Here is a 14,759-nt window from a genome sequence, read left to right as displayed (position 1 = left end):
CCTACCTCAGTATGGTGTACTCTACCTCAGTGTGGTGTACTCTACCTCAGTGTGGTGTACTCTACCTCAGTGTGGTGTACTCTACCTCAGTGTGGTGTACTCTACCTCAGTGTGGTGTACTCTACTACCTCAGTGTGGTGTACTCTACCTCAGTGTGGTGTACTCTACCTCAGTGTGGTGTACTCTACCTCAGTTCCTGGTCATGTGCTGGCCTCTTACTTATAGCTGCTGTCACCGTCCTGCTACTTGAGAGCAGCATCATGTTTTATGGGCTCAGGTGAGGCCTTTATTCTGCTGATCTGGTTATAAAAAACCCTGACGATAGGGATGCTGCCATAATGAGCTCTCCATCGGATTTTTATCTTGGCGCGTTGCACATTTATGTCCTTTTTAAAAGTGCAAACCATCCTACTGGCTACTCCCCTGGCCTGATCGATTCTGCCCCCACCCTCTGTGACTCACTCTGGGCCTGGCAGACTAATGCTAGGAATGGAAGTTTTCTACTTTGCAAACATTTCAGCATTAAACGATTGCCTCAAGTGGCTTGTCTGTGTGTGTCTGTGTGTGTGTCTGTGTGTGTGTCTGTGCTCTCTTACTAGAATGCAAAGGGGTTCTTAAAGATTTTACCAGGCTCTATTTTGCCATTTATTTTCTTCTTTTTTAGTAGGATAGGAATGAAATGCAGGAGTATGATTCATGGAAATAATGAAATGCTCGTCTCTACTTTAGAATTAAAGTTCAAGTTGGTTATTTTGTAAGCTTACCTTGTTGGAATCACCCTTCAAGCCGCCTGGCGCCGTGCGCTGTGCACACACAACAGAAAGTTCCCACAGTGGCACTGGCAGCTTTCAGCTGGACCTTTCAAAAGAATTATGAAGAATAATTTCCTGGCCTCTGATCGGCAGGTGGTTCGGCACACACTGGGTAATTTCGACGAGGAACGTGATGGTGGTGGTTTTCTGATGACCCTGACTGTGACTGAAAAGATCCGCCTGGTTGTTTAGATTCAGCTGAACCGAAGATTTTGGAGAGGCTTTCCTGGGACAGTCAGAGACCCAATGTTTTCTCAAGAGCATTTTATTTATTGGTAGCTGTCGGGATTTAAAGATAATTTCACCAAATATTTACAATGGTTCCAAGAGAAATGTGCCTACAGATGTAGCAGTTTAATTGAAAATGAGTTTTGACAATATATCACACTTCCCATTACTGCGCAGTCCAGTCCATTAAATAGATTACTTTCCATGTGATTATCCATATCTAAGCAGATATCATGGGGGGGAAATTATAATGATGATAACATCTTTCCATATCACCTAGCTGTAATATGTAGACAACCAGGCTTTGTCCTACAGTGTGTTCTTCCTTTTTATTGTTTCTCAGGAGAATTATGTTCTCTGGTACCTAGTATGTGAACTAGATCAATTCAGGGCCATTTCATGGTAGACAAGCAGCTTATGATTCAATACGGAAAAGGCTTTTAGTACAATATTTCCGGCTCTGACCATCATTAACCATTTTATGTCCAGGGGAGTGAATGCTCTCCTGATGATGATGGGTCCTGACTAGGGATGCTCGATATTGGCTTTTTTACCGATATACCGATATTGTCCAACTCTTAATTTCCGATACCGATATCAACCGATACCGATATATGCAGGGTCCCCCCCCCCCCAAAAATGGAATAATTTCAGGTAATTAACATTACATATCTCTTGTTGTGGAATTAATACAACATTATGCATACTTTTGACAATAAATAAAATCAGAATTTGTTCTTACTTGCTTGCCTGGGTAAATAAAGGTTATAGAAATGTAAAAAAAAAAAAAAAAACGATATTTTCCGATATCACATTTTAATGCCGATATCGGCCGATAATATCGGTAGGCCGATAATATCGGACATCCCTAGTCCTGACCCTTGACCCCTTTATCCTTCTGACACATTCTCATTTCACTCAGTTATCGATCATGAGGAATACATATTATAAGTGAAGGCTCTACGCTCTACATGTGTGTTTGGTTTGCTCACAGCTCTACTCTGTATAGCAGCACTATACAAAGTCCCCATTAGGGCCCCCTGAATAGTATATATCATGTGGAAGTCCGTTCTCTTTGTCGTAAAAGTCACTGCTGAGGGAAAGATTCACGTCATCTGAACTTTTGTCACGTGAAAGTTAATAATTAGAAATCTCATTTCAATAAGCCACAGAATTTGATTTAATAGGGGCGATTATGGGTTAAAGCCTGTATGGGGAGAGAAGAAAACACCTCCTTGGTGCTAAAAATTAAATTGTGCTTACCTGTGAAAGCCAAACATGACATTTCTTGTAGGTACATGAATATACGGTGTAGTGTAATGTGTTGGTCAGATTTTACGACACAATTTCACGGATTAAGGAAGAATCAATTTCAAGCGGCTAACTGGAGTGTGTTCACATGCTACTAGTAACTACTGTAGTAATTGTTTTAATTTTTAATCCTCTTTTTCCTCGCCTGATTTCCCCCCCCCCCCCCTCCCCTACCTGGTTGTTGTGCGCATGTTCCTCCTACTGGTCGGTACAAGGGAACCCTGAAGTCCACCACATGCTTCCTCCGACACATGTGGAGACAGCCAGTGGCTCTCTTTTCACCTGGCAGCGAGGACTCTCATTGGTGAAGCGTAACGCGTGGGAGGTCACGCTGCCTTCACCATTTCCTGCCTTTCGCTGAGCAGGCGCCTAGACCTGACCTGTAGGCGTCGCTGTCCACAACGCCAGATTACCACCCACGACTTCCCTCCCCCTAACTCAGCCAAACGAGTTAGTATGATGACCGGCCCAAGCCGCAGGGCAATGCTGACTCGAGACCGCAGCCTCTTGCATTGGTGATGAGCGCAATCTCCGCTACGCCACCCGACCGCCTTCTACTGTAGTAATTTAAGCACAGTGCTCACAAGTCCTCCTCAGACGGCTTGTATTCAAAACTTTGCTATGCAGGTGATGATCTTTTGAACCGGGGCGGTGCACCAGACATGTAAATAGCTTGTCTTCAAACACCTGCCCTCTGGTTGCCAGATATGTTTCTCTGGGAGGTCAATGCAAAGGAAAGGGTGATTTGAGCAGGTGACTGGAGGCGGTGGCCTTGGTCGGAGAGACCTATTCACTAGTGTCACGCTGACCTCTCCAGCTGACTGCTCTGGATGAGTAACTAGCAGTAGTTACTAGCAGTAACTTTACCTGCTATTGGAGTTGAAAAGAAGTGACAGCAGAGCTTAGACAGTATGCTGTGGTGTAAATATATCGAGCATCTTATTTAATTATCAATATGCCAATCCTGTTCATTGAGCTGCCCTACTGTTGGTCTGGGGACCAGATGCCTCCTGCCACTACATGTGGTGGAGTCAGTCACCAGCCACTTCTTTATCACCTGATAGCCAGGAGTTTCACTGGGAGAACGTACCGCGCGCGGAGCTTCACGCCATCTCCCCCAGATCCCCTCCCTGCTGAACAGCTATTGCATCGACCGGGACTCATACCCCACCGGCTTCCCACCCGCAAAAACACTGCCAATCGTGTTCGTAGGAACGTCTGACCAAGCCGGAGGTACCGCTGTTGGGAATTGAAACCGGGTCTCTGCAGTGGTAGGCGAGTGCTTAGACCTCCACACGACCCAGCCGCTCTCCTTCTCGTGCATTTTTAATGTTGAAGGATGGGTTCACTTTTACCCAGATCCTGTTTAAACGTTGTCTGGCATGAGGGTTGACTGATGCAGGCTATACTTTGACTGATTGCTTTAGTGTTAACGACATTTAGCACCGTGCTGCATCCTCTCACCAGGCTCCAATCCAATGGGGAAGAAGTGTTTTAGCCTTCAAAAACCATGATACACATCCTTTTCCAAAATAGGAATCTCACAGTATAAACAGATGTCTTATGTTCTACTGAGGAAATGGTTGCAAACTGTTTGTACATTGTATCAAACATTATGTGTTTCATAGTTGCCTAGTTACATGCGTCGCTGGTCTATGCAACTTATTATACCTTTTGATATGATTTATGGTTTGCAACCATTTCCTCAGTAGAAAATATGAAGACACTTTATTAGATCATACTGGGAGCTTCCTGATTTGGAGAACATGTACAACATCATGCCAGACGAATGTTTAAATAGGCTTAAAGGGGCACTTCACCAAAACGCTTTTTTTGTGTATTTTATTTTTTTATTATTTTTTAAACAAACATATAAACAAACATGACAACACACGATAAGATATACAAGCATTAATTGTCAGGGCACATCCAATGAGATCACATTTTAGTTAGTTGTCTTATATAAGATATACCCCTAATACCTGTTATCTAAAAAACCTACACACATATGCTCCAGCTCGAACCCCCCCCTCCCGGACCCCACCTTGAGAAGTACCTCCACTATCCCTCGCACCTAACCAGACACTACCATTATAAGCTAGCTTTTATTCTCTCCACCACTTCTAACCACATTGACATTTTGGATTCATTGAGACCCAGAATTCTTGCTGTAGATATTTCATGGTAAATTACATCGAGATATGTAAGAAACCAAACTTTACGGCAAAAATTTTTCGGTTGAAACCAGCGTGATGCGATCAGCTTTTTGGCCACTGTGATACCCGATAAAACCAATCTCTTTAGCTGTGGATTCACTGCAAACTCAAAAACATCATTCAATAGTAATACCGAGGGGTGTACAGGTATATTCCAAGATACGAGTTTTGATATTTGTTGGGTCACATCTTTCCAGAATGCCTTAACTGGTGAGCAGTCCCAATACATGTGCATAAATGTCCCTTCGTCCCCATTTGTACATTGGGTGCATTTGGAATCTTGTTTAAGCCCCATTCGGCACAGTCTTATAGGAGTCAAGTATGTCCTGTGAATATAGTTAAGATTGATTTGTTGATGATCCGGGTTCCTTGATGTAAGTCGGACATTTGCCCAGGCTCCTTGCCAATCAAAGTCATTTTCCAGGTCTGGTATATCCCTCCTCCAGACAGAGTCTAGTTGGAGGGTTTCATACGAGGACGTTAGTAATTGATGATAAAATTCTGAAACAAAACCTCTCGATGTCTCTCTTGCGTAGAAGAATTTGTGGTATCTGTGGTGTTCAATTGGTCTGTCTAATGGAACACCGTGAGACTTCAAACATAGCTCTAACTGTTTTTGCGTATTTCTTTATCACTACAAAAACCCTGTTTGTTAAAAACATCCCCTAATGAGTGTATGCCTTGCTCTTCCCATATAGGGAATCTTATAGGTCGTTTTCCAATTAAGAGTGCATTGTTATTGAATAAGGGAGTATGATTATGCCATTTTTGTGGGTTAGGATTTTTTTTTTGTGATTCACGCCATATCCGGATCGCATGAGTAATTATGGGGCCAAATTTCCGTTCACAGTGCTTGATTGGTAGTTTAGTGTATGCTATGTCCTTCAGTCTATGTGGGGCTACTATGTTTTCTTCTAATTTTCTCCAGGATGCTAATGCTTGGGAGTCAAACCATGTTGTCAAAACGCTTTTTTTATAGTCTCATACATATCCCAAAACAGCTTTGCACACATTCATTTAGTTCAATCAATGATCATCATCTGGGACATTGAGGAAATGCCTTATCTTATAAGGGACTGCTACCTTATCATTTCTTTGAGCTGTAATTAACACAACACAACACAAGGATTCAAGGTTTTCTTGGTGAAGTTGCCCCTTAGCCTGTACAATCGTCAGAGCCCCAGTACCTTCTAGCTTACCGTCAAGGAAAACCTTGGTCCCAAATGTTGATACACTTTCTATTTTGTTACTGTGGATAATATGCATTCATTGTCGTCCTGTCCATTTAATATAATGTAGTTTATAATTTCTAGATTTTTACTAATCTAAAAAATCAATAATAAAAACATGACCTTTAGGCTATATACCTCTCTATGAAAGTCCTCTAATTAGAGTTTGGAGAATAAGGAATTCCTAAAGTTACCTCCTTCCTAAAGTATTGAACTTTGATGCAAGGCTTGGCCCGTCTGTCCAGGGTTTCAGAACAATCCTACATGAGAGTGGAACATTGAAAAAGCCTCCCAAAGCCAAAGCCGATTTATGGATACGCACTACATTCAAAAGAGTTGAAAACTCACCCTTGCAGGTACAGTTATATTAGTTATTGTTAGCCTTGAGCACTGATTGGGTGAGGAAATGAGGACATGTTGAAGCAGTGCTCAATTAAAGGTACATAGTAATAGTATAGTAAGATATATAGTATACTATATAGTATAGTAATAGTATAATGGCTAATGCCCACTGCCCATGCATCTCCACACTAGAGAGAGAGAGAGAGAGAGTCTTTAGTCTGTGGCTCACAATGCACTTGAACATGCCTAGTGTGTGTATGTTGGTGTCGCCACTCGCCACACATGTGTGTATGTGTGTGTATGTGCACATTCTGAATCCCTCAATGTGTGTCTTTGTGTGCATCATGAGCGCGCACACACTCATACACCACACTCAGAAGCTCATTATAGTCTGCCTCTTAGTATTCTTTCCTGTGGAACAACAATCAGAGGCTTTTAGTGCAAAAGCTTTGGTGAATAATTCAGGGCTGATATTATTTGCTGCGGCTGGCAGAAACAAGCAGGGCCTCTAAACGACACAAATGGATTTCCTCCACAGGTTCTAACGGGGGGGGGGTGTGGGGGGGGGTGATACAATATGGATGGGGCAAGTGATTTGGGGCGGGGGGGGGGGGGGGGTGAAGGGATGGGATGCACTTTCCCTTTCGCTAATTGGTTTAGACGTTTCCCAGTAAGACCCTCCCAGTTAGGGTGGACCCGCTGCGTGGGGCTGCAGTGTGTGTTTATAAGAGCAGTCTGGGCCCCTCGCTACCCTGCTGATGAGCCGAGCCCCAAGGCCTCAGGTGAGCTGGAGGAACGATGTGGCTGACTTGGTGTGTGTGTGTGAAGGCTCATCATATTGCTGTGTGTGAGTGTGTGTGTGTGTGTGTGTGTGTGTGTGTGTGAGTGTGTGTGTGTGTGTGTGTGTGTAGTATGCAGTGGGGGGGCATGCTGCCTGGCCTGGACCTCTCCTCCGCCTCTCTGTCTCTATGGGGGTGGGGGGGGACATTGGAAGGACCAGGACACGCAGAGATGTTCCGGGGGAGAAACCCACATCCTATGTCAAGGTGGACTCTATATACGGCTTTGGGACTTGACCTCATCCTGTGCTAGAGCTTCAAAACGGCTCCTTTCGTTGGATATAATAAGGTACACCAGAACGATACGAGGCCTTATAGATTTGTTATAGATGTTCGTTTTTGTTTGTTGATTGTTGTTTTTGGGGGGGCAGCGTTCTGACGGCGCTCTATACGCCAGCGTGGAGAGAAGTGAGAAGAGTGCTGTTGAAGTCCATAGACTTTTAAAGAATCAATGGTGTTGAGTGTCGGGATGTGTGTTAACAGCCGGGCGATGCTTCTTCTTCTTTTTTTTTTCTTTTTTTTTCTAGCGTTTATCGCTTTTTACTACCGGGCAGTAGAGAGAGAGAGAGAGGAAGAACGGGAGACAGAGCGGGGGGAAGACATTCGGCAAATGACGCCGGGTCCGGGAATCGAACCCGGGTCGGCCGTGCCGCGACGCAGCGCGTTACATGGTTCGCCACTTGGGCGCTCCGGCGATGCTTCTTCTCCTGAGTCACATAGAGTCCTGCGTTTGACTGTCACTGTTTGGCTGTTGTGATGACAGGGTAGCAGAAATGATGGTGAGCAACTATTGCTGTTAACAAAGACTGGAGTGAATCACGGTTTTGTCTTGGATGAATGATTTCACATTAACATTTTGTTGATTGAATTGAATTGTTGACAATTGGAATGTTCTCATATTGCTCTCTGTTGGAGAAAGGTGTGATGTTCACTTCAGAGTTTTGATTGGATTACTGGTCCGTGATGGTAGAACTGACGTAACGCTGCCTTCTATAGATGAGATTGAGTATAACAAGCTCAACATTTTGCAATGGTCATTTCATCTATTATATATATAAATAATATATATTTATATATATAATGTGACTCATATGATGTAGTAACTTTGATAATCAGTTGAATTTGCTTGAAAACGACAAAGTGAATATACATACTGTATATACTAATACTATATATATAAAACGACAAAGTGAAATATATATATATATTTAGTATATACAGTATGTATATTCACTTTGTCGTTTGAAAGCAAATTGAACTGATTATCAACTGATTATACAATAGAGTTAAGAGTTAAGGCGACTGTCAAATACCAAACTGCTCCAGTACCCACAGACTTGTGGTGAAACTGAACCCTTGGTAACAGATAATCAAAGCCTGTCCATTGTGTGAAACTCTGTTGATTCTTCTGGCTCTCTTGACGTGACAGTCTGGGCCGCTGGTGGTTCGTCTCTCCCTCTCCATCCAGTCAGGATCAGAGACGCGTCCTCCGCTGGGGCCTGGTGCATGTTGTTGGAATGCCTCCCTCTCCCACTCCCTCTGTCCCAGATGCAGATGCCCGGCCGCATGTGTCCTGCTCCTTAATCACCAGCCTGTTCCACCTGTATGCTCCCCACCGGTGTAACCCTAGCATTGTGTGCCTGTCAGGGATGGGTGGTGCCGGGCTATGCCGGGCGACTCCCATTACAGCATGCATGGCTGTGTATCGCCCAGAGCGGGAGGGCTGTTCCCTTTTTTTTTCTTTTTGGAAGCAGGTGCTATTTAAGGAGGCGACTGTGCCCTCGCTCTGTCCCCGGTCCACGCTACTCTCTCTCTGGCTCTGCACTGCGTGGGCCACCGCGCCGACAACCGGAGTGGGGGCATGTTTGCGGGTGGGCTTTCGACCGGGCCCCCGGGGGTCCGCCCGGGCAGTAGGGGCAAGTCCATTCACTGTGCCGACAACCTGCAGATCCCCAAACCGCCAGTGCCGGGCAGCGTGCGGAAGAGCAGCAGCGGCAGCGGCAAGATGCTGTCCATGTCGTATAGCGAGAGCATCCGCAGCGGGATCAGCCGGTACCACTCGGACCAGGGGCTCAACCAGCCACGGCCCGCGGACCAGGCCGAGCTGCAGAGGCTCCGCGAGCAGAGGATGGCCGCGCAGGTCAAGAACATGGAGGACTTCCTGAAGATGAACGGTCTGGCCCTGGAGGAGTGCGTGTCCTACCAGACGGGTATGAAATACAGGTAAGAGGAAAGGTAGAGCCTGACGGGACGGCCGGGTCCGAGAGGGAGAGAGAGAGGGTCTGCTGTGGGGTCTGACGGGTGGGAGAGCCACGGACAGAGCGGCCAAGCTGAAGATGTTGCATTTTTAAAGTTTATATATAGTTGCTTAATAGTTATAGTAAAGTTTGTAACCGCTGCGTTTCTCATAAAAGTATCTTCTAAAAGTCTGTTCTTTCAACGTACGGTCGTACTTTTGACCTTGCTGTTGGTTGATTTGTTTATTTGAATAAATCTCATCCATCTGGGAGAGGGATGAGGACACGTCTGTAACTCTCAGTACATCCTTATCAGTCACTGTCTTCTGGCTAAACTCAGGTACACTAAGGTGCTCGGCTGGGGTTTTATTTTAATCATCTAGGTCAGCAGCATATTTGTCCAACTCGATGGGGAAGGACAGCCGGTTCCGTGAGGATTTATCTGGCCCCTTAAAATCTATGACTCTCTGACTTTCTCCTCCTTTTCCCCTTGATGAGGCTCCACCAACACTGCCTCTTCCCACCCATAGTGGTCAGGGTTTTTTAGTCTGTCGTGTTTTTGTCACGTTGAAATTAATGAGGCAGTTGGTCATCGTCGACCTGTTGTAAACGTTTCAAGATCCAAGAATATTTATTTGTCATATGGTCATTTGTTAAACAGACGGTTACACCATACAATGCAAATCCTACTTTGCTACTAGTCCCCCCTTCACACAGAATCACAAAATATAGACTTAAAATATTAAGAAAAAGTTTAATACTAAAATAAAATCTTAAAAAAGATAAACAAAGTAGAAAAATAAGGCACGCGTGACGGAGTAAGAGTATTGCACATGCAGTTCACAGTGTAGTGGTAGGAGGATATAAAATGCACTATGCATTGTTGCAAATAATGGCAGTGGAGGTGACGGTGAAGTCACAGCAGCAGTTAGAGTGTCTGTGTAGCGTTCAGTCATGTGGGGGGGGGGTTACTGTAACAGTACTGTAAACTGTTAGTACTAAAATGTCAGTACTGTACATCTGAAAATACTAACTTGTGGAGGTTTTAACTTGCTCTAATGATGTAGAGTGTAGTAGTCACACGGCGGGGCATGTAACCGCTCACGTCGGAAAAGGGGTACGTTTTTCAACTCGAGATTCAAAGCGCATCGGTCTCCAGATTGAAATGCACACCTTGATGTCAGCGCCTCAGACCTACTGCACTGACGTTTCAAACGCTTCAAGGACAGAACCCAGTCCTTAACCGGCTATACGGTACATTGTGCTAATTGCGACAGGATGGCTGTTCCGATTGCAAATTGCTGGTGGTACAAACAACACCCAGTAGTAGAATAACCCAGTGGCACCATTTATGCGAACTGGAGACGACTGTAGGTGCAGCATTTTCAATTATTTCCACAGATCACGGTCTTTGAATTATTCACTGTAATGTGTTCACTTGGGAGAGGAATGTCAGTGCAGAGCCTTGGGTAGCAGAGTGATGCATTATCACCTTGATAAACATGGGATCGGGACAAGCTTTCTTAATGGACTGTTGCTAATGAAATGTGCAGACCTGTTGAGCAGGCTTGGCGGCTTTTGTGTCGAGTCTAACCGCAGCTTTGAACGGCTTTCAACATACACACACACACACACACGCACACGCACACACACACACACATACACACACACACACTCACTGACACACACTCACTCACTCACTGACACACACTCACTCGCTCACTCACTTGCTTGGCTGCTGTTGTTTTGACTGAGACCAGTGACTAGAACATGGGCACGGATACCTGCTGTTACTTGGGGCAGGCTAGGGGCCTCGACAGGCAGTGTTGTATATCATTACTGCTGTCACCTGTAGATTGATATCTGTGCTGTAATGCTCACTCAGTCACCCATGACCGTCTTGCGTACTTACAGTGCGTTGTGATGGCCTCTTCGGAGGAGTCGGCTTACGAGGAAGTAGAGATCAACGTTTGTCTTTGTTTCATTACCATTAATGATTCCTTCCATCGAGCCCTTTTGGCTTCCCTGCTCCTTGGGCTTTCAGTGTAGTGAATCTTGGTTTGACTTCACAGTCTGGGGCATTGTGGTGGTGTTGTCTTTCCACAGAATCACCAACTCCACAGGATCTGCTGCTACTTGTATTTCCACAGAATCATCAATCCTACAGGACCTTCTGCTACTTGTCGCAATTCTGTAATTAGTGTTGCAATTGGGTCAGCAGGGTCGTGGAACCTCAGACACGACTCATTATTATTTCATACAAAGGAAATTTGTTTATATCGAGCCACTTAATCACATTTAGCAACAGACATGGACAGATTCAGGCTGGAGACCAGCTATTAGAAGGCTTTCGTATTCATCAGGTCATCTGTTCACTTCTGACTCATTTACTCACGCACGTGCACACACACACACACACACACACACACACACACACACACACACACACACACACACACACACACACACACACACACACACACAAACACACACACTTGTTATGTGTGTGACAAAAGCCACACATGCATAGTTAAAGAAAGTGAAGCAGCTATTGGCTTTCACCTTTTACAGTGTAACAGTAACAACTTAACCTGCAGTGTTGTATTGGCGTGCACCTTTTTACAGTGTAACAGTAACAACTTAACCTGCAGTGTTGTATTGGCGTGCACCTTTTTACAGTGTAACAGTAACAACTTAACCTGCAGTGTTGTATTGGCTTGCACCTTTTAGAGTGTAACTAGGGTGACCAGGTCAAAATTGTTCAGTCGCAGGACAGCAGCACTGCTTTTGCGGGACAATGCGGGACACGTAGGTGAGGAAAAAAAATTATGATTATTTCTTTTGTATAATTTTTTTTCAATTGCTAATAAAAAATAAGGAAATGTATTTATTATTTAAATGCCTTTATTTCATATTCGACGCCGACGGTATTCTATATATAGCACATTTTGTTATTAATCTTAAACTGTAGATGCTTCACCTAGCACCTGGATTTGTGACTGCACAAAAGCACCGCTGCGGGAGGATCTTCTCACTGAGAACACACTGCGCTTAACTTTTTTCTTCTTCTTTCCCCTCACGATTTATTTAACGTGCCCTGGCTGGCTGGCTCGGCGAGGCTCTCTGTCCACTCTGTAGCCTATACCGGCTCTACCGGACCCGGTGTCTGTGAGTGATGGGGGCTAGTGGCGGGCGAGGTGGCAAGCTTCTCTCACGGTTTTCTGGACAGCTTCGGTCCCTCGCTGGCAGCGCCTTGGCGGCTCATCATCATACCCCGGTGCAAGGTCTGCATCTCGCCCTAAGTGTAACTGTAACAACTTAACCTGCAGTGTTTAGTAAGATATGATAAGACTAGTGAAAAAACAACCATCACAACAGTAACCACAACAACAACAACCTATGTTTAACATAGGATCTCATGATCTGGACTGAGGTGTGGACAGCAGTAGCAACCCCTCCCCTATACCCACTGAAATCCAACCCACACATCGGACAAAAACAAAAATGCAAACAAGAAACAATGTGCAATACCAAGAAGCGCATCCAGCCCTACAACCACCACAACAAACACAAACACAACAGCCACAATGACAACCACCACAAACACAACAACCACAACGACAACCACCACAAACACAACAACCACAACGACAACCACCACCACCACCACAACAACCACCACCACCACAAACACAACAACCACAATGACAACCACCACCACAAACACAACAACCACAATGACAACCACCACCACAAACACAACAACCACAATGACAACCACCACCACAAACACAACAACCACAATGACAACCACCACCACAAACACAACAACCACAATGACAACCACCACCACAAACACAACAACCACAATGATAACCACCACCACAAACACAACAACCACGGAGCGCAAGCTTCAAGTGTCATTTTAACAGCCAGCTTCAGACAGAGAGGGCCAGACAGTAGGTTGAAGCAGCCAGCTTCAGACAGAGAGGGCCAGACAGTAGGTTGAAGCAGCCAGCTTCAGACAGAGAGGGCCAGACAGTAGGCTGAAGGAGCCAGCTTCAGACAGAGAGGGCCAGACAGTAGGCTGAAGCAGCCAGCTTCAGACAGAGAGGGCCAGACAGTAGGCTGAAGCAGCCAGCTTCAGACAGAGAGGGCCAGACAGTAGGCTGAAGCAGCCAGCTTCAGACAGAGAGGGCCAGACAGTAGGCTGAAGCAGCCAGCTTCAGACAGAGAGGGCCAGACAGTAGGCTGAAGGAGCCAGCTTCAGACAGAGAGGGCCAGACAGTAGGCTGAAGCAGCCAGCTTCAGACAGAGAGGGCCAGACAGTAGGTTGAAGCAGCCAGCTGCAGACAGAGAGGGCCAGACAGTAGGTTGAAGCAGCCAGCTTCAGACAGAGAGGGCCAGACAGTAGGCTGAAGCAGCCAGCTTCAGACAGAGAAGGCCAGACAGTAGGCTGAAGCAGCCAGCTTCAGACAGAGAGGGCCAGACAGTAGGCTGAAGGAGCCAGCTTCAGACAGAGAGGGCCAGACAGTAGGCTGAAGCAGCCAGCTTCAGACAGAGAGGGCCAGACAGTAGGCTGAAGCAGCCAGCTTCAGACAGAGAGGGCCAGACAGTAGGCTGAAGCAGCCAGCTTCAGACAGAGAGGGCCAGACAGTAGGCTGAAGCAGCCAGCTTCAGACAGAGAGGGCCAGACAGTAGGCTGAAGCAGCCAGCTTCAGACAGAGAGGGCCAGACAGTAGGCTGAAGCAGCCAGCTTCAGACAGAGAGGGCCAGACAGTAGGCTGAAGCAGCCAGCTTCAGACAGAGAGGGCCAGACAGTAGGCTGAAGCAGCCAGCTGCAGACAGAGAGGGCCAGACAGTAGGCTGAAGCAGCCAGCTTCAGACAGAGAGGGCCAGACAGTAGGCTGAAGCAGCCAGCTTCAGACAGAGAGGGCCAGACAGTAGGCTGAAGCAGCCAGCTTCAGACAGAGAGGGCCAGACAGTAGGCTGAAGCAGCCAGCTTTGACTTTGACACGACCAGTCAGGAGGAGGTATCATGGCTTCCCCTGTTGAGGATGGCAGGAGCAGTATTGATTTATCTGACTTCATACTAATGGACACAGTATTTTCTCTACTACTTTATTGGATGTACATTGCAGTCTGTAGGTCTTAGGACAGTTAAACATGTTTGTTGTTGTGGCTCTGGGCTCCAGCATGTTGGATTTGAAATGGAACAATGAGAATGAGGTTAAAGTGCAGATTTTGAGCTTACAGATGCAGCTCTTAGGACTCTGAGCTCTGCTCTGCACTGCTACTGCGGTAATCATGCACCATTAACCTGGCAGTGCTGTTAACGAGGTGTTAACGACACTGCACCCTTGCAGTAGAGGTGCGATTTTTAAGAGCTGGATCTGTAATTTACATCCATATTGTGTGAACTGTGTAGGAATTGTAGCCCTTTTTATACATAGTACGTCGCCCCATTTTAGAAGACGAAAGGTAATTTTAGAAATGTTCAACAAGGCATGAAACTAGCTGTTCGGAATCATTCCAATGACCAATT

General features: G+C 45.7%; 1 protein-coding gene across 4 annotated transcripts in view; it reads left to right on the top strand.

Annotated features, from left to right (window-relative positions):
* kcnab2a (potassium voltage-gated channel subfamily A regulatory beta subunit 2a) overlaps positions 1-14,759 on the top strand; it is a gene marked incomplete at its 5' end in the record, with an annotated part of 158,829 nt that overhangs the window by 16,131 nt on the left and 127,939 nt on the right. Inside the window, one exon of one of the 4 annotated variants that reach the window (XM_084316033.1) lies at positions 8,784-9,200. The exons of the other annotated variants lie outside the window; for them this stretch is intronic. Within the exon in view, the coding sequence (XP_084172159.1) occupies positions 8,839-9,200 (362 nt within the window). Of the gene's footprint in view, positions 1-8,783; positions 9,201-14,759 lie in introns of those variants that run through there. 4 annotated transcript variants of the gene reach the window in all.

The sequence above is a fragment of the Notolepis coatsorum genome (genome assembly GCF_963971535.1).
Source record: "Notolepis coatsorum genome assembly, chromosome: 6".
In the NCBI taxonomy this organism is placed as follows: Eukaryota; Metazoa; Chordata; class Actinopteri; order Aulopiformes; family Paralepididae; genus Notolepis; species Notolepis coatsorum.
This window is presented reverse-complemented; position numbering and strand designations above follow the sequence as displayed.